The 19,734-nt window shown below is 46.9% G+C and overlaps 1 protein-coding gene across 1 annotated transcript in view; it reads right to left on the bottom strand.

Annotated features, from left to right (window-relative positions):
• The window catches only part of WWOX (WW domain containing oxidoreductase), a 304,629-nt gene extending 285,820 nt beyond the window's left edge, over positions 1-18,809 (bottom strand). The window contains exons 1-4 of the mRNA XM_058707328.1: positions 18,521-18,809; positions 12,209-12,273; positions 11,789-11,846; positions 9,476-9,654 (exon numbers count right to left, since the gene is read on the bottom strand). Of these exons, the coding sequence (XP_058563311.1) occupies positions 9,476-9,654; positions 11,789-11,846; positions 12,209-12,273; positions 18,521-18,627 (409 nt within the window). The 5' untranslated portion in view covers positions 18,628-18,809. The remainder of the gene's footprint in view (positions 1-9,475; positions 9,655-11,788; positions 11,847-12,208; positions 12,274-18,520) is intronic.
• Positions 18,810-19,734: the final 925 nt, after the last annotated feature.

Here is a 19,734-nt window from a genome sequence, read left to right as displayed (position 1 = left end):
GTGCTTAAAGTAACAGACACTTTCAGATAAATTAGCTTCTCACGGAAAGGGACATTTTGAATATTAAATTATACCACATGAACGAAGCAATCAATTAGCAATCGATACATACCCAGTGGTCACGAACATCAGATGAAAAGGCAATTCATAAAAGAATAAACATAAATGGCCAAAGGCAGAGCTGATGGATCTAACTAATAATCAGAGATATGCAAATTTAACCGAGACTTTAAAAAAGAAAAGCTAATCTCCAAGGTTGGCAAGGACACAGGGCAAACGCACATTTCAAACTAGCACAGTTTTCCAAGGGTTGTGGTTTGATCAAAAACCAATGGAGACGGTTAAGGTTAGGGAACGAATCCCTTGATTGGACAATTCCACTTCCAGAAAATAAAACTGCAGAGTAGTCCCGGACGGGTACAAACGTTTCATTACAAGACGTTCGTCTCCTTTCAGTGGCATCACCAAAAGCTTTTGAAATCCACCCAAATGTGCCACGGTGGGAGAATGAGAAGAACCATATAAGAAAACACGACACAGTGACTTAAAATGTTGTCAGATATTTAACAGCAGGGAAAGATGGTCAGGTTCCATGGTTCAACAGAAAAATCACAAAACAAGGGGAGGGAAAAATGCTCAGAATCCCACGTGCTGAATATGAACAACTATTTCTGGCTGGGAAGAACTTGGGGTGATCCTTTGATCCTTTTTCCTTATCCGCATCTTTTTATGTTTACTCATCCGCACTTTCTAAGTTTTGCATAAGGAATTTAAACCGATAACAAAGGATTGTAAAGGACTTAAACGTGAAGGCATACGAAGCTACTCTAGCCTGACACCTGGCATATGGACAAGCTTGCCTGACGCCAGCTCTCGCCCCCCCTAAGTCTCCCCCAGTCCCCAGTTTACAAGACCGAGGAGGAAACAGCACCCGGGCTGGCGCAGAGTGGGCTTTCACAGACTTGTTAAAATAAATGTGTCAGGGGCACCTGGGTGGCTCAGTCGGTTAAGCGTCCGACTTCGGCTCAGGTCATGATCTCGCGGCTTGCGGGCTCGAGCCCCACGTCGGGCTCTGTGCTGACAGCTCAGAGCCTGGAGCCTCTTCAGATGCTGTGTCTTTCTCTCTCTCTCTGCCCCTCCCCCACTCACACTCTGTCTCTCTCTGTCCCTCAAAAATAAACAAACATTAAAATAAATGTGTTGACTTCGGACTGGGTGAGCTGCCTGAGAAGAGCTTGGTCGGGACTGTGCTCCCGTCCTTGGGATACGGAGGCAGCAAGCAGCATGGAGATGGCCCAGGGCACGAGGTCAGGAGCTCTCCACTCCAGCCCCCCCAGCCCCATTAACTCAGGGGCTGTGTGACCTGGGGCAAGTCACCTCACCTCTCTGTTTTTGTTCAGACTCCTTTCAAGAAGGCTGTGCACCCTGGGGTGAGAATTAAGTAAGACATGTGTGGAAGCCTTGTGAATTCTGAAGGGCTATGGATAGGAGATGATATGACAGTAATCAATAAATGCTAATCTGGAATAATTAAGTACATTTTACAGGTAAGGGTGAAAACGAAACATATTGCACTACTGTTCACCTCCATTTCCATGCGACTACACAAGAAACTGCTTTGACCGTGATTTTGTTCCCCTTTGTAGGAGAGAGCGCGCTCACAGGAAAGGCCTCGCTCCATCTACCTTGCCAGTGTGTCCCCAACGCTAGAGAAATTATAAAAAGCACTGAAATATGAGCTTCCTCGCCCCACCCCGCCCCGCCCCACGTCACGCACACAAACTCTCTCTCCCGTTCTCTCCTGGTCTTGACCGCATGAGCGCACAGCCTCACATCTCGCCTTGGGGTCCAGTGAGGAAACCTTGACTTGCTTTCGGAGACAGCACGATGGGAATCGGGCTTCGAACAAGGCTCCGGAACACCACGCAGCACAGCCTGCTGAACGAGTCACTCACCGATTTGAAACAATTAGATCCCAACTGTGTCACACGACTACTTAACATAGGAGGACACTTCCTCTTCACCTCCTTTAGTTGGGCTGATACAGACCGGCATCCCATGAGATGTAGTGCTGTCTACGAAGCCCAAGGAAGAGGACACATTTAGGCCAGAAACTCCTGCCTTTGCAATTTCGATCAACCTGTCAAAGGCTTCACTTAAAACAGCTTTGCAAGAAGGCCTACCGGCCACCCCAAACGTTATTCTGGAAAAGGCCGAGGACATAGGTCTGAAGAGCACAGCGTAGGTGCTGCACCAAGCACAGGAAAGGATGTGGGCCACGTCAGACTAAACAAGCCAGGACCCAGGGGGTTTCAATGGCCAGCACACCGTTGATCACAATATCTGTAATAATTCCCAGAATAACCATCTAGTTGTGACAATTTTTATTTCATAAAAAAACAGACGCATCTGTTTACGAACGACCAAAATAGCTTTCCTCCAGTGAAAACGTTCTGGGGTGTTACAAGTGTATTCACAACACTTTCCCGTCTCCATCATCTTTAGGAGAGAAAAAGTAAGCTGCTGAGAAAAAGAATGGTACAAATAAAAAGTAATGTAACGTAGTGTACTCGTTCTGTCCCCATTTAAAATTTGAAAATAAGCAGTTTCATAAAGCCAAAAGTGTTTCCTTTCCTGGGCCAAATTTCTGTTTGAGAACCGAAGCATGCAATTAATGGGTTGCCTCAAACTCTAGTTAGAGAGCCAAAATAAAAATCACACTCCTCGGCCCTGGCTACTTGCTTCACCTGAAGTATTTGGTTTCCTATGGCCTCTCTTATTTAAGAAACATATACTAGATTCAAAAGGACATAGTTTCTACTAGTACAAAAACATATCATTAATAAACAGTTTGATTACAAATCAATTATATAATACTGCATAAGGCTGAGGTGGCAGGGGCAAGGAAACTCTATGCTCTTAGAAAGAACTCTAAGATCACCAAGGCATTCTAAATGAACCTTAAACAGAGGCATTAATATTTAAATATTACAATTTCTACTTAGAAAAAAAAAAAAAATCACATTATTGATAGGCCAGCACACTCAAAACCAATAATGTCACAAAAACACATGCCCTTGTGTAATCTGGCAGAACAGGGCTGCTCCTTGAACACAATGGACCCTTTTTATTAAATGGACCTCTTCATCCTTGGCATTTTATACAAAGAAACAAAACCCAGAAAAAAAAAAAGGGAGAAAAGGAAAAAGAAACAAACATGACACCAGGAACAGTCTTCAGTTTGAACTCTTTCACCGAGAAGTACAGGGACTAAAAGATATGTGAGGAAACTAAAAGGCATTATTTAACAAAAATGAAAGCAAGACCAGCTGAGGAGGAAAACTATATTCGGCAGCCACTGACCGCTTTTGTTTAACGGTATCAAAGAGCAACAGAGCCCTCTAGTGGAGGAAAGACAGAACTGTATGAAGACCTTTCTCTTCCAGGCTAATTTATTCCAGAAAATATGCACAACACTTTCTCCAGAACAATCACTATGCCACTGTAGTATGGAAAACCAAAAGATCTAAATACTTTACCTGGGTATTATGTGAAATAATTTCCAAAGTTTCAAACTTTGTAAAACACCTGCAACCTCAAATCAGGGTAGAAATCCTATTTTTTAAATATTTGCTTTAAGTTATGACTTTGAACCATTCTGTCATTGAACAATAACTTATATGACCCTCTCTTGTTATAATGGCACTGAAACAAATGATTGAAAATCTAAACCTACATGCAAGTATGAAATTCCACTCTTAGATGACAAAAGAGTTTGGGATCTACAAAAAAAAATACGTACCAACTTACACATAATTTATATGTTATTATATGTTTATATATACTTAAATATCCTTTGTATATTACCAACTATGAGATGAGGCTCATTAGAATATCTCAATTGGTCTCTTCCTTTAGATATATAGCTTTCTTAAGATTTCCACATACTGTGAGCTAGATCATGTGATCTCCGTGGACATTCAGGGTCTAAGAATATTTCAGCGTAAAATGGTCATTTAAGCCGTAAGGTACTAATTCTCAATTTTATGTGATATCATTCAAGCACTTTTTTTAATATTGCCAAAAATCTCAAAATGGCTTTGGAACAAAATAATTTTAAAGCCTTGTTACTTAATATACAGGTATATTTTAGCATAAAAGAAAAGTGGTCACAAAAGTTTTTCATTTAAAATGAGAGTTTAAATTTCTAAAAGTTATTTAGATCATTTCAGAAATTATCTCTCTCCAAATGAGCACCAGTTTCTTAAAAAGAAGATAAATGCCAAGATCCCACTATTCTGAGTCGTACTGACAGTCGGGAAAGGAAAGGAGGCATTTCAGCCTCCCAAGTGCAATGACGATGACCCTGTACGAGTACATTCTGACAAAGAAAATGACTCCCAAGTTAGTCTCTGGCCTTGGATTTATGGGGGCTTTGGGAATAACTGGGGGGCAAAAAAAGTAAACGTATGGTTTAGGACAGAAGGCAAAATTTAGTAACACTAGGTGTGGAAAAGAGAGCAAAGAACTGAAGGCATAAAAGAAGTTAGTCCAGTTCCTAAAGGTGAAGTGTAGGTGTAAAATCCTCAGAATACACTTCTGTACGTGAAGAAGATACTTTGCCTGTATTACTGTCGAACTGGTACAATTTATACTAGATACGAATTCATCATGGAGGCGACCAGAGGGATAAAAGAACACGGCAACTATGCTTTGCACCATAATTTCAACACATGATTTAGGAACAGGACCCCAAGCTTTAAAATACGGGCTCTCAAAAGCCAAAACAAGCAATTTCAATGTCATACTCTCATGTCATTTTGGGATTCCTACATGAAAATCTGATACCTTCATTTTGTTTTAGGAGAACAAATTTAGGGGGGATTTTCACAGCTTGAGCATACCCATTATCTCAAAATGGATCGATTTCGTTATTTAAATAAATACACATCATCAGAATCCCTGTAATAAAACACAGGGAGGTAATTATATAACATAAATACCAACAGAAAGTGAAGCGTAAGTCCTAAAACACACTTCACTGTATATACCAAGGTGGCCAGCTAGTATTTCTTCAGGGAACAGAAGTTTTATTCCTGGTGATGAGTTCTGCGGCTCACAAATCAAAAGCAGACCAGGCTATCCTAGATCTAAAGTCACGACATCTGATGCAGCCCAATGTTATGGAGGTTCAAAAGGTCAAAGGAACTTTTCAACGTGAATCAACTCCGGAAGGGATTGAAACACCAAATTTAAACTAGTGGCAGTTTAAGGCCGTAAGGAGAAACTTTCAGCATCATTGCCAATGAACATCACACTGAAAGTATCTTGTTTGCTCATAGCTGTGACTAGTTTTTAAGTGGACATCTGACAAAATCTGGTCTCACTCCTTAAACATGATCGTGCTGCCTGCTCGTGGCAACAGAGTGCGTGAGTCCCAACAAAAGCCCCTGCTAACGGGAGACCGTCAACAGGGAGGGCGCTGTCCCACACTGGGCGCTCAGCGAACCCCTCACTGGAAGAACCCTGCCTCTGACGGGCACATGTCAGCCGGCAGATCCAAGAAGGTGGCACTTCAGACGGAACCATTTACACGCAGAGCCAAATCAGGGCGACTGACAGGCTGAGTCTAGAAAAGCAGCGATGGGGTCCTCCAGGGTGGGAAATCCTGCCTAACACATCCCCTCTCCCGAGACTTCCCAGTGAGGTGTGTATTTAACGATCACCGTTAAATGGCGGCAGCCATGTCCACTCAGCTTTACCAAATCGAAGCCAGCAAACAAGCCACTAGATCCAGAGAGTCGCCACTCAGCCGACCCTCCCTGCTCAGCGCCACGCCGAGCACAAACGGAAAGCAGTTCCTCCCCCGTGTCTACTGGTTAGCGGTCGCGACTGTGGGGTTCCAGGCCTCTTGGTTTGCTAGAAGAAGCTCTGGGTGAAGAGATGGCTTCCCCCGGGGCACTGAGAGGCTGATCTCCACAGAGAGGGGTCCAAGCTACAGCTCTCAATCTACAAAGGTCTTCAGGTTCAGAACGCTGGTTGGACAAAGGTCAAGGAGAGAAGAGCGTTAGTTTCCGAGGAGACAACTTCCGAATGCTGCGAACGCTCGCAGCTCCCTAAAAAAGGGGACAGAGCTGAAGCCGGGGGTGCAAGCCACGGGCGGGATGTCCCCAGCAGTTACACACAGTGAGCGGGCATCAATTTATCTAAATTTTATCTAAACTGTGGCTAATTTAAAGAATGTTGGGGTGACATCATGTTAAAGGGATTACCATCATTTAATGCAGGTGGCAAACTCTCTCTGTAAAGGACCAGAGAGTAAATATTTCAGGCTTTGCAAAGCCATATGGTCTCTACCGTGATTACTCAGTTTTGCTGATAACACGAAAACAGCCACAGACAAAATGGAAACAAACGGGAGTGGCCGTGTTCCAACAAAACTTAACTTACAAAATCAGACACCAATGAGACTTAGCCCACCAGCCAGGGTCTGCCGACCCCGAGTGTAGATAGCTGAACTGAATCAGCAGCAATGCCTGGTTACAGACGTGAAGTGTGAAAACAAAGATTTCAAGAACGCATAATGCTTTGTGCCGACATCTCTTCAGAATCCTTCTATCTCCCAGAATCATTCTGATCTTTTTGAGCTGAATTAAGTGGGAATCCCTCCAAATGCCTTACTTAGTACTACAAACTATTGAAAATTCGAAAAACTCTAAATATAGCTCTGTATCACTCACAGCCAGAGGACGAAGACAATCACACAAAATCTGCTAAGAGGCCGCTTCAAGGTGGGCAGGCTCCCAGTGCCTCACTGAAGTTCATCAAGGAGAGGTGTCCCCTCTTACCTCCTGACCATCCCCGCCCATCAGAGAGAGCGAGGCTCACCGAGAGCAAATTCCAACAAGGCAATGCCTTGTGGAGAATTTTAAAAATATAAAAAATAAACAGTCACTGGAAATACCAGGTTTGGAAATCAGCATTTACAAAGCAAATTGGGTTACCTTATGTTTTTAGTCAAGGAGTCACCGCTCCCAAAATAAACACTGCTCTGCTTTGTTCCAGCCCACACTACTCCAAGGAGAACAGACATCCACAAGGGTAAAGGCTGGACAGTTAACGCACAGAAGTCAGGCTCCAAATTTCGGCAAGAGGAAAGCGAACGCCAACACCATTAAAGCTCTGATGGAAGATGGTTCCGGAATGCCCACAAGTCTTGGAAATGAAGATGCTCAATTCACCCCGCATTCAGTTATTTCATTTGAAAAGTGGGGATAGCAATTTATAAATTGACATGTTTCACAGTTCAGGAGAAGGAAGGACTTTATCTAGAAGCCACAGCCTACTTGGGCAAGGACGCTTTCTAAGGCAGCCACGCGGGATACAAAAGCGAACTTAGGGATGATGAAAAGCCACGAGCCTCTCTTCAGCCTCTTTTCTTTAAGCCTGAAACCACTGCTGCCGAGGGAAGGTTATGTGCAAGAATTTGATTGCTCGGAATTTTCAGTGCGATATTATTTCAAACACTAAGCATAAAAACCTTTAGCGCCACCTGGACCTACGCTTCCCAAGAGTGGAGAAGAGAGGGGCTGAGGTGTCGGCACTAAAGGCAGTTTCCGAGGGGAGGCTGGAGCTAGAGAAGAAGCCGGGGGGAGGAGGGTGTTTGAATAGGAAGAGCTGGTTGCCCCAAGGCCCTCCCAGCACTCCTCCCACTCTGAGCTTTAGGATTCGCCACCACTGCTAACTGGACCACAGGCACCTGCCTGCACTGTCCACCAAGCGGATTATGGACATCAGAAAGGAAGAGTCTTCAAGAGGTTCAAGGTCCCTTCCAACGAACACCACATTCACTCTCACTGCTGCAGAATCCCCTCCTTTACGATGGTTACAGATCCATCGAAACACAGCTCTCGGTGTACTGTGAACCAACTCAACTAGTCCTGGATCACAATCTTTGATACTTTCGATGCTGCAAATCTTTGGTGGAGCATTAGCCATACCCAACGGTCTGATATCTGACGTCAGACAGAACAAAGTTTGAACTCTCGCACGGAAAATAGCCAGTAGTCATGTACCTTACTGATTAAAGGAAAAAACTGTCTAGCCAGAAGAGTAAAGGAATGAGATATTTTAGTTTCCTGGTTAACTGAGTGTTAAATAAAAAAAAAGAGGTTTTACTTAATTCCTTAAGCACTGATTTTTTTCTTAATTATTCCACACCGTGTTGGTCCACACCTTCACATAAGAACAGTCAAGGCAATCAACACAACATATTGCTTCTTGGGTGACTGAGGATCCAGCCATTATTTTTAGCACAGCATCATCATCAGTTTCCACATCAAAGATGATTATATAGAATTCACCCCAATACAGAAGTTCGGAAGATATTCTGAGCCTACGATGAGGTCTGAGAGTTGATTTTAAATAAATTCCCTTTCAATTTTTAAAAAATCCATTTGCCTCTTTGCCTTCATAGACAAACATAGTCAAGACTTCGGCTCTGGGACTATCGCCTGCTCAACTATACAGAACGTATCTTCACCTCCCGCGCTCCCCCTGATGCTGCCGGGGGGTGTCTGCGGAGGTTCAAGAAGGAGTAACTGAAAATCAAGAAGGACAGAGCAAGGAGACAATGGAGGAGGTGCACAAAGGGTGAGAAGACAAAGCTTAAGAAACAGGTGGCCAACGAGGCGGGGGTGGGGGGACCGTGAGGGGCCAAAGGGCAGAGAGAACTTGCCAGAAGACATCCAAAGGTAATTCTATGTTTTATCTGCGTCCGTCAACCTAAGGATGCAAATCAGGGCGGTTTCGTTCTTACAGGTACGTGCACTGATGTTAGTGGATCAAAACAAAGTAAGGATAAAATCACATGGAAAGTTCCTGTACAAGCCGCTACTCTGCCACGGTTCCTTCCAGCAGCCCCTGATCCTAAGGAAGGACACCCTCTGGAGCCATCTACCTATGACGTCACTGCAGTCGAGAGGGTTAATCCAGAGGTTAAGACAAGGACTAATTCTCCAGCTTCACAGAGGAACGAGATCCTGTTCCCAAAGGAACTCAGTGACCAGCTGAACCCTGCAGCAACCTTTCTCCCCCTATTTCATTACCAGTCAATTCTGGTTTCAAAAACCCAGGTAGCTGAAATGTATCCTCACACCACACAGACCGGGTTGGGAGCCCTCGCACGGAACGGGCTGTCTCCAGTCCTTCAAAACCAAAATGGCCACCACCTTGTGCTGAGTGTCCAGCCCTCAGAGAATTCACGGCCGACCCCCCTCCCGCCCCACCCCCGGCAGCCCCCAGCAGCCTTGCATGAGAACAGTGCGGTTTAAAAAGAGGCCAGCGTCTTCATAGAACGATAGCAGAAAAGGCTATCAACACATTTTTAAATTAGATAACCACTACAAAAGATTTCATTACGGTTAAAATTTAAGGGACAAAAAAATAACAACAACGACCGTAAGGTATGGCCTACCTATGCCTGAATTGGCTCCGGTAACCACAACCACTTGGCCAGTGAAATCCCGGCCCTGGAGTATCTCCATGGCGGTGGTGCTGCTGTCGTATCTCTGTCTGCTGGTCGGCTTTGTAGGATTATCGTCCACAGTGAACGCCAGTCTTGGGTCCAAATAGGTGGTTCTTTTATTTATATGGCTGCAAAGGAGAAAGCAGTGAACCCAGGCATTTATAAACATGAGATAATCTTATAGTTTGGACTAGGCAAACCCCATTTTTCATGTACTAAAAAGGCTTATTCTTAACCCTGGAAAGAACTGGCATCCATTTAAGTCTGTCTTCTGGCCTCCAGAAGGATTACATTCCTGCCTGGAAAGATAATCATCAAATCCTTTTCTTCAGAACTGCCTGTAAAATACGCTGCAGCATACAGACAGCACTGCCTTGTATCCTAAGATCTCAAAAAAGGAGGCAGCTTTGGGATTTTTTTCTTTTTTTAATTCATGTAAATGTGGCTGTAAGATCTGTCAGCCACTCTTTTCCATAGATTTCAGTGAAATCTCTGAACCCTGTGCAAGGGCAGAGAGGGAGAAATCTCAAAATGATATTTAAAAAAAAAAAGTGTGAACATTCTGAAGTTGTAACAATTTTCATTTTAAGACCATATTCATACCTCCTTCAAGCACTATAGTTGTGATCTGGCTTTGAGCTAAGTCTTACAGACACAAAATTAAAATACATTGGTACACATGGATTACTAGGTTACTCCTATGTAACAGATTTATTTCTTTACATTTTAAATGTACTCTCTTTGATCGGAGACAAAAGACCTCAAAATATCTTAAAAACCATTAAGAACTAACTCTCCTGAATAGATGAGATTTTGTGACTTAAAGTTTACTTGTACTATATGTGTGCGCTTAAAACGATATAGTTTAAAAATCTATGGGGCGCCTGGGTGGCTCAGTCAGTTATGCGTCTGACGTTGGCTCAGGTCATGATCTCACAGTTCGTGAGTTCGAGCCCCACGACAGGCTCTGTGCTGACAGCTCAGAGCCTGGAGCCTGCTTCAGATTCTGTCTTCCTCTCTCCCTGCCTCTCCTCCACTCACTCTCGTTCTCTCTCTCAAAAATAAATAAACATTAAAAAAAATGTTTTTTAATCTATACTTACCACCCTATAAGTAGAGAGAGCCAAGAAGAAGCCAACTTTCATTTTACTTATAACCAGAGCTGCCACAGAGGCATTTGGATGGGCATAGTGTGAGAGGCCACAACGTGCTGCGGGGCCACCAGCCGGGGCCACATGTATACACCTCTCCTGGCTCCTCCCAGACTTCCCTTTGGGAGCCTGAGAGAAGCCAGGGCGAAAGCATGTGCACCATGGGAAGGGACCTGGGCTTTCTGCCCCATGCCCAACCCCAGCACAGGTTGTGGACATCATACCAGCACATCACGGTAACAAGCTCAGAGGAAAGGGGCCAAGGAACTACCCAGGAATTCAACAACATCAATGCTCAGTAGATAATATAAGTCACAGTATCTCTGTAAAAAAAAATAATAATAGGGGCGCCTGGGTGGCGCAGTCGGTTAAGCGTCCGACTTCAGCCAGGTCACGATCTCGCGGTCCGTGAGTTCGAGCCCCGCGTCAGGCTCTGGGCTGATGGCTCAGAGCCTGGAGCCTGTTTCCGATTCTGTGTCTCCCTCTCTCTCTGCCCCTCCCCCGTTCATGCTCAGTCTCTCTCTGTCCCAAAAATAAATTAAAAAAAAAATAATAATAATAATAATAATAAGACTCCATGGCCATTAAGCACCACTGTCTTGAAAAATATATATATGAGAAAATGCTCACAAGATATTACGTGGGAATAAAACAGGTTACTGAATAATTCACACAGTACACTCCCTACTTTTTTCTAGTTTAAGGAAAGCATGTGTATAGAAACCAGACTTGGAGAATAAATCAAAAAATTGTTAAAAGTAGTTATTCCTACTGATAAGATTAGTTATATACACTACATGTTTTTCTATATTCAAGGTGTATTACTTTCACAACTAAAAATTCCTACTGTGAAGCAAAACAAGGGGCGCCTGGGTGGCTCAGTCGGCTGAACATCTGCCTCTTGATCTCGGCTCGGGCCATGATCTCACATTAAGATCGAGCCCCACAAGCCCCACGTCAGGCTCGGGGCATCAGCGTGCATCCTGCTTGGCATTCCCTCCCCCTCTCTCTCTGACACATGCACACGCGTGTGTGGACGCTCTCTAAATAAACAAGTACGCTTTAAAAGAAAAGAAAAATGACTGAGAATAGTTTCTATACAGCCACTTACTCGACAAAAAAAACTTGTCCGTTCTCATCGGTCTCTTGCTCCCATCCATACGGCAAGTCTGAAACACAGGAAGGCTGGCAGGTCTGTGCGCGGCAGGGGTGGGGTGAACGGACACGCGGGCCAGGGTCCGGAGGCGCCACGCCCTCCCACCCCCCACCCCGAAGCCTGGCCCACCGACAAGCAGCCACGCTGGGCCACACTCAGGCCGCGTGGCCAGTCCAGAAAGCCCAAGAGAGGTCACCCTCGCCAGCCCACCCCACTCTCATCGCCTCCTCCACCCCGTCCCGCGAGCTCCTCCGAGCAAGGAAAGAACCTTCGAGGAATGAGAGCAGCCTGTCACCCCTCTGACCGTGACAGTTTTCCTAGGTCATTTATGCTTTGAATACAAGGTTCTTCGCTCTATGAGAACAACATACGGACCTCCCGCTATTCGTTTTCTTTTTCCAGTTTTCGGGTGTTCCCACTGGGTCTTCTCTTCAGTGTGACTGTGAAGAAAAAAAAAAGTTAAAAATCCCCAAAAAACAGTAAGTAAAGGGTTACACTTCTAAAACTTAATAAGCTGCATTAACTTTTTTTTTCCCCTCCCAAACAATACTGTCTCTCAAGAGTAGTAAAGCCAGAGTTCAGAAAAGAAATACTCAGAGCATAAATGTTACTGTTTGCACCAGATCCAATTCCCTGGGTGGGGAAGAGCAGCAGCTGGAGGAAACCTCCGAAAAGAACGGCGCTGTGAGCTGCTCCAGAGGAGGAGGGGAAGGGCACTGGGAGCAGGTGTGGGTCAACCCCAGGAAGCTCACTCAGTAAAGCCCTCAGAGCGTCACAAGGGGTCTGCATTGGTTTTCGTTTTATTCCGGGACAGGTGGCCAGACTTCAGCCTAGCATATAATGCCAATATTTAGAGATCATTAGATAGAATATGAATCTTAAGTATTTATTCTTCCCACAGATGCAACTTCAAAGTGTTTTAACACTGACTCCTAATTGCTCCCAAGAGGTATTTAAGAATGTGGCAGGAGAGTCCCAAAGGTCACCTAACTGCCCTCCCAGCCAAGTTACTCAACTTCAGAACCTCGATTTTCCTACCTGCAAAATGGAAAGAACCCTAGAACTGATCTCAAGGAAATGCTATGAGGAAAGGTACCTAAAGGGTTGAACACAGTACCTGCGTGTAAAAAGCCTCAAAAGTGCTACCTATTATTTTAGACAAATCAGATATACAAACTAGTCTCATTTTTGTGGTAAATTTGGCATTTTATCTAACAGCCTACAAAGTTATAATTAAAATCGTGAGCCAACAACAGACTAGAGACACCTGTTAACAGGTGATGAGGTGTCAGGAAAAACAGAAAATTACTGCATCAGAGAAGCAGCTGGATGTTGTCAGAGGCATTCAAAGGAGAGGCTGGATTTCCTAAAAGTTCACACACTCATGCCAAAGTAGAAAATAATAATTAATCACTGACATCTAGATGATAAAATCTCACTATTCCTTCCCCACCAAATTGCTTTCAACAGAACAAACAGAGCAGGAATCCACTGGAAGATGTGACACCCAGCAAGCAAGGTTTTGTGGGAAATGCCGGCTTCTGGTCTGTTTTTGCAAACGCTCAGTGGCAGGTGCAGGGTCACGGGGGACACTGGACTCGGGGCCAAAGACTCGGGGGCCTGCATGCCTACGGTCAGCCATTCTCCCTACCCCACGGCCACCTCACAGAGCCACTGGAAAGGTAAGGGACGCTCTACCTGTGACAGCGACTGAACAGTGAAGTCACTGTACAAATGTAGGGTTATCAGCAGCAATGACCCACTTCTGCTTGTACCTCGGCCACCACGAAATCCTGCTTGCAGAAAGGGAGACCCTGAGTCCCCAGTAAGGATGAGCCCCTCCTCGCTGACATAGCCCCTGCGTCTCCTTGCACACTGGAGGGAGCGGCCAGCAGACAAAACGGAGACCTCCAAGGACACACGCCGCTCCCGCTCTTTGCCCTGCCCTACCCCCTGCTTCTCAAGAAAGTTTACGGGGGCGCCTGGGTGGCTCAGCCAGTTGGACATCCGACTGCAGCTCAGGTCATGATCTCGAGGTTCATGAGTTCGAGCCCCACATTCGGCTCTGTGCTGACAGCTCAGAGCCTGGAACCTTCTCTAGATTGTGTGTTCCCCTCTCTCTCTGCCCCTCCCCAACTCATATCCTTCCTCTCTCTCTCTCTCTCTCTCTCCCAAAAATAAATAAAACATTAAAAAAATTAAACAACAAAAGTTTACAGATGTGATCATTTTCCTCTGCCTGGTGTTACGAGTAGTTTCCATCCCACAGGCAGGCATCAAATGAGCTTTGAGCCGAGCTGCTCAAAGACTTGCCCTCAAGAATCCACAAAGTGCCCCTGTGAGAGGGATGCGGACCCTCTCGGGCAGGCATGCGTCCAGCTGAACCCTCACACACGCAGCCCTGCACCTGCCCTCGTAGCCACCCCGATGTAAACAGGGGGAGTGAATAAACGCTTTCCAAAGGAGCTGGAAAATCCTCTCAGAACATGTTTTTTCTATCCTGAAAGACAGGTTAAAAAACAAAACAAAACAAAACAAGATAAACACTGTCACCCCCGTGTTTTTGACTTTGACAAAAAACGCCCAAGCCAGCGTTTCCTGACATTTCAGCCAGATCGCTCTCTGCTGGGACCGTCCTGTGCTCTGCAGGATGATTAGCTGTATCCCTGGTCTCTACCTACCAGATGCCAATATCCCACCGTTGTGGGATCAGAAAGCATCTCCAGATATCACCAACTGTCCCCTGAAGGACACAGTGTCCCTGGGGGAGAATCCCGGGCCTCACAGAAAAGAGCATAATTTGGTAGTAAGAATCTCAGAGCCAAGGCTCATGATTTCTGGCTCTCCCACTTACCAGCCGTGTGCTCTTGCAGAGGTGGTTAAATGCCCTGTGCCTCAATTTTCCCATTTGTAAAATGGGGACTGTAACACCAACTGCTTGGGGTTAGAGAGGGCTGAATGAGTTAATGTGTGTGAAGAACTAAGAACTGTGCCTTTCACACAGAAGTATTAATTTGAATAAATACTTACATGCAAAACTTAATTAAAAAGTGTTCTTAATTGTAACCTAAAATGACTTTTTAATGAACAGAAAAGCACAACACTCGTCCCCAAAGTGTTATCTTCTTCTCCTTTAAACAGAAGCCCTCTTCTGTGTTTTCTTTTTCAATAAGCTTTTTTGTCACTTAAAGAGATAATTAACAGTGATCTTAATTTAAACCAAAAGGATCAAAATTAAATTCATACCACATTACATGGATATCATCTCAAGAATGCTATTCTAGAATTTTTTTTTTTTTTAAAGTATAGTTAACTTGGAGGCTGACAGCTGACTGTGAGGAGGGCTTCCGAAGAAAAGGGGGCTGGGGGGCGCATGGGTGGCTCAGTCGGTTGAGCATCCGACTTCAGCTCAGGTCACAATCTCGCGGTACGTGGGTTCGAGCCCCGCGTCGGGCTCTGTGCTGACTGCTCAGAGCCTGGAGCCTGTTTCGGATTCCGTGTCTCCCTCTCTCTCTGCCCCTCCCCCTTTCATGCTCTGTCTCTCTCTGTCTCAAAAATAAAATAAATGTTAAAAAAAAAAAAAATTTTTTTTTTAAATTAAAAAAAAAAAAAAAGAAAAAAAGAAAAGGGGGCTGGGGGTGGAGAGCCCAGAGGCACAGGTGCCTGCAGCGACAGCCCGGCACTGAGACCTCGTCCTTCCATGCCCACCTCCCGGCTTGGGCATAGGGGCTGCTCTGGACCATGTGAGGGACAGGAGAAAGGCCCACCAGCTCTCTCTGGTGCCAGGTCTGCCCTCAGGGGCAGGGTCATCCTCTCCCTGAAAGCCCAGCCTGGTGGGCCGGGAGCCATGTGACATGTGTGCTTCTGACTGTACCATGGGAAAGCACGAGGCGCCCACAGAAGCCACACGATGGGAGAGGGGCAAAGCTATGAGTCCGCGAGGGGGTCTCATTAGGATCCCAGAGTCTCACTGGGAGCTACAGCCTCTGTCCTTGGGGGTGGCCTTGCTGCCATTGAGAGGAAGACCACATGAAAACAGTAAGGACGCAAAGGGCAGTCTTCTTTTAGCCCATTAGCAGTTTCCCAACCCCAGAGAGAGAACAAGTAACCCTTTCAGAGTTAGAAGAAAAGGGCCAGGATGCTTGCAGGTCAAGAGAGATCAAGGGGAATCCAGGATTAGGCTTCGTCAGAGGCATGCTTCTGCCTGGAGAGCTAAAGAACAGAGAGCCAGGGAAACTGGAGAGAGGGACCCCCAGTTAGGACCCAGCCAAGCCGTGTCCCTACATTCAGTGTAAACAATGGGATAAGACAGGCCAGTTTGAGACCCAAAACACTGGGGAGGGCTGGGAGACTTGCCTTTTTGGAGACCGTGCGTGCACCACTGAAAGCCCTGGCTGTGGGCCCCCAGAAGCTCTCAGAGGAGCTGGCTGGGACATGCAGACCTTATTTAGTGAAAGCAGCACCCAGACACTGGATGCCATCAAGGAAGGAAGCAGATGAGAAAGGCCACCCAACATAAGGGGAAAGGCAGGGTGACCCCAGGCTCCAGGCAAACTTGACAGGAAGCCAGGGGGCCTAGGGTAGGTGGCCAGAACTAAAGCAGGCCCCACACAAAGCAGCAGGCAGAGAAGGGCTCTGACAGCCAGGGCCCCCGTGATGGGCACCTTTGCATTCCAAAGCCCAGTATGCCCCCGCTCAGCAAGGCCGGAGGAAACCTTCACTGCATGAATTACTTCCCCCACTACACAGGGACTTACTTTGTCTCCCGGGTGCTAAGCACAGGAGATACAGAGGGTAGCAAGAAAAGGTTCCCAACCCCCCCTCACGAAACTTACAATCTGGGGAGAAGACAGTGCAAACGAGGACAGTATGGCTAAAATGACTACAGGCAAGGCCAGTACCATGACTCAGATAACAAGGTGCCGGGAGGAGGGTGCAGGGGTCAAGGACAAGGGGAAACCAGTAGCAGTTATGCTTAGCACTGAGGGGATGACAAAACCCTTCATGCAGCAATCCAGGCAGAGGAAAAGACGAGTGGGCGCTCAGAAGCTGCCTGGAGCCTGGCTACAGCCTAAGGGCTCCCTGCGGCTACGCTCATCCCTTCCATTCTCCAGACCCAGAGACCACATTCCGAAATATGAAAGACATAAACCCCCTGGCACCCCCCTGGATTCAAGCCTTCAGGGGATCCCCGGGTCCTGCCGATGGAGCCCCAGCTCCCCGACAAAACGCGGACTTTCTGTGCCGCCTCAATCTTCCCACGCCTCCAGCCGCACTCACGCCACACGGAGGCCTCCGCTCAGTTTCCTCCACCTGGGCCGGTCCCGAACACGCCCAGGAGTTGGGAGGCCAACTCTCAGGGCTCACCTGCGGTGTCCCTCACCTCCCCACACATGCCTCCTGCCAACAGGCTGCCGCTCACTATATACAGACTGCACGGGAACCACCCACGCATCACTCTGCCATGTAACAACGGGTGACAACTGGGCCTTATTTATCTCAGTATAACCAGCGCCCAGCAAAAAGCCTGGCATGTGATAAAACCCCAATGTGTCGTGAATAAATCAACTCTCCAAGGTCTTCCTTTTTTTTTTTTTTTCTTTTCTGGTTTTCTTTCTACCAAGCAACCGAAGACAGCAGTGGCTCACAACCTGGGGTAGATAAGAATCGCCTGGTCGGATTTGACAACATACCAATGGAGGCGGGGAGGGCCCAAACCAGTTAAATGAGAAGCGCAGGAGGAGGAACTAAAGAAAAGATATTTTCGACATTTTCCAGGTGTTGAAAATCACTGATTTACACCCACATTTCTCAAAGCCAATTGATAACCTGCCTTACGTGGAAAGCCTAGAAAACACAGATTCCGAACCACGGTAGGTGTCTGCGGCATGAGGGTCTCTGAAAATCTGTATTTGGGGCCATTGGCAGGTGATTCTAATATCAGGTTTAAGTGCTGTCACAGCTGCAGGGTGGTTGGGGGTAAGTGAAATCATTGAGTACTTATGAGATCTGTGCTAAGTGCTTTATGTACGCGGCCTCAATTAAAACTCTATCAACCCATTTTACAGATGAAAAAGACTGAGAGTTCTTTCAATGGCCCAAAGCCACACACTTAATAACGGCAGAAAGGGCCTGCTACTTAGTGTTTCCAAAACTTTGCGGGGAAACTGCTGGAGCTCTATTATATATGCATACAGATGTATGTGTGTGTATATAGATATATGTACATACACACACACATACATAACTATATTAGGAGATTTATTTAAAATACATACTTCCAGCTCCCTGCCCAGACCCCCGAGGCATCGGCTTTTTTTTTTTTTTTCTGATTTTTTTTTTTTTTCCCCGAGGGAATAAGGCCTGTTAGCCACCAGGGCACCGTGCAGCGCCGCTTCGTGAGCAGCAGAGGGCGCGCCTGAGCGCTGCCAGGTGACCCCACTGGACCCAGGGCCCAGAAAGGCTGCCGACCCCTCCTCAGGACCTCGGGGGCCTCCCCGAGGAAGCTCTTTAAGTATCACCGCCGCTCCGCGCGGCCTCGCCAGGCTGCAGCGCCGGCCCGCGCCGGCCCCGCGCAGGTGGCGTTCGGGGCAGCGCAGGTTCCGGGGCACGTGAGGGCGTCAGGGTTCCAGGTGCGGCCCCTTCCAGGTGTGTCCCAGGCCCGGCGGCCCCCCTGCGGCCCCTTACTTGGCATAGTAAACCCAGCCGTCCTTGGTGGTTCTCTGCTCCCAGCCCGGGGGCAGCTCGTCCTCGCTGTCCGTGTCGTCCAGGCCCGCGTAGCGCAGGGCTGCCATGGCGGTAGGGGAGGCAGTCGGTCACCCCCTCGCTCCGTCACCCGCTGCCGGGTCTCCGCGCCCAGGAACTCACTCCCGCTACAACCGAGCGCCGCGCGCGGCGAGACCCAAACGCTCGCGCCTGCGCAGTGCGCCGCCCAGAGCCGCTCTGCAGACTCGGTAACTGAAATCCAGTCTCCGGAGTTTCGGGGCTGCCGGGATGAAAGGGGCGTGGTCCAGGAAGAGCCCTGGTTGAGAGCACAGGAGAGGGCGCACTGCCGCTCGGCTGGAAGTAAAAGCCGGTGAACGCTCTGTGATTCAGGAGATGGAGCTGAGCTTCGTCCACCTCCCTGGCCGCAGGGAAGGGGCGTGGGCATCCAGTCATGGTCCAGAACTCCGCCCGTTGCTGAGCGACCTGCAATGACTTCCGCGTTGTTCTGGCCAATCCTGCAGGAGCTCCAGCAAATGAGCATCCTGGGAAATGTAGGCCAGGCCCAGCAGGACGAGACAGCGGAGCGGAAAGGAGGGATGCGGCTGCTGGCTTTCTGTCGTCTGGCCTCTCCTTCTTCTAGAACGTTATAAAGAGTGGACGTTCCTGCTTAGAAACCTTCCAGAGCTTACCCTCACCCAGGCTGATTCACAAACTTCATTGTGCATGGAATCGTAACGCTGTAACGCTGGGAGCGTTAAAAAATGCGAACTCCCGCAACCTTCTAATGACCCAGACTTGGAAAAGTTTTTTCCAGCCACAGCAAGATACTGCTTATAAATAAAGGGCTAACGTTTATAAAGGGCTTAATTATGGGCCAAAAATTCATTGACTTATGTTTTTCATGTACCGGACACGTGGGCAGAGTTAGAAGAAAGAACAGAGGAATGACCGGCGGTGGAGACTGTATTGCTTATATTACAATTATTTATTTTATCTGCATACTCCTGACGGAACTCACAGAGCACCACCACGTCTTACGCTTCTTTCTATCGCCAGCGCTTAGTAAAACGCCTAGACCTACAAGTTTATTGAAAGAAAGAAATGAATGAATCAATGTGATTTCTTAGGTTTGGCCCTCGACAAATCGACCTAGTTTAAAATGAAATTCCCAATTTACAAAATGGCTCTCTCGATTC

This window comes from Neofelis nebulosa, chromosome 17 (genome assembly GCF_028018385.1).
Source record: "Neofelis nebulosa isolate mNeoNeb1 chromosome 17, mNeoNeb1.pri, whole genome shotgun sequence".
In the NCBI taxonomy this organism is placed as follows: Eukaryota; Metazoa; Chordata; class Mammalia; order Carnivora; family Felidae; genus Neofelis; species Neofelis nebulosa.
The sequence above is the reverse complement of the archived record's forward strand: the minus strand, read 5'-3'. Positions and strand labels throughout refer to the sequence as shown.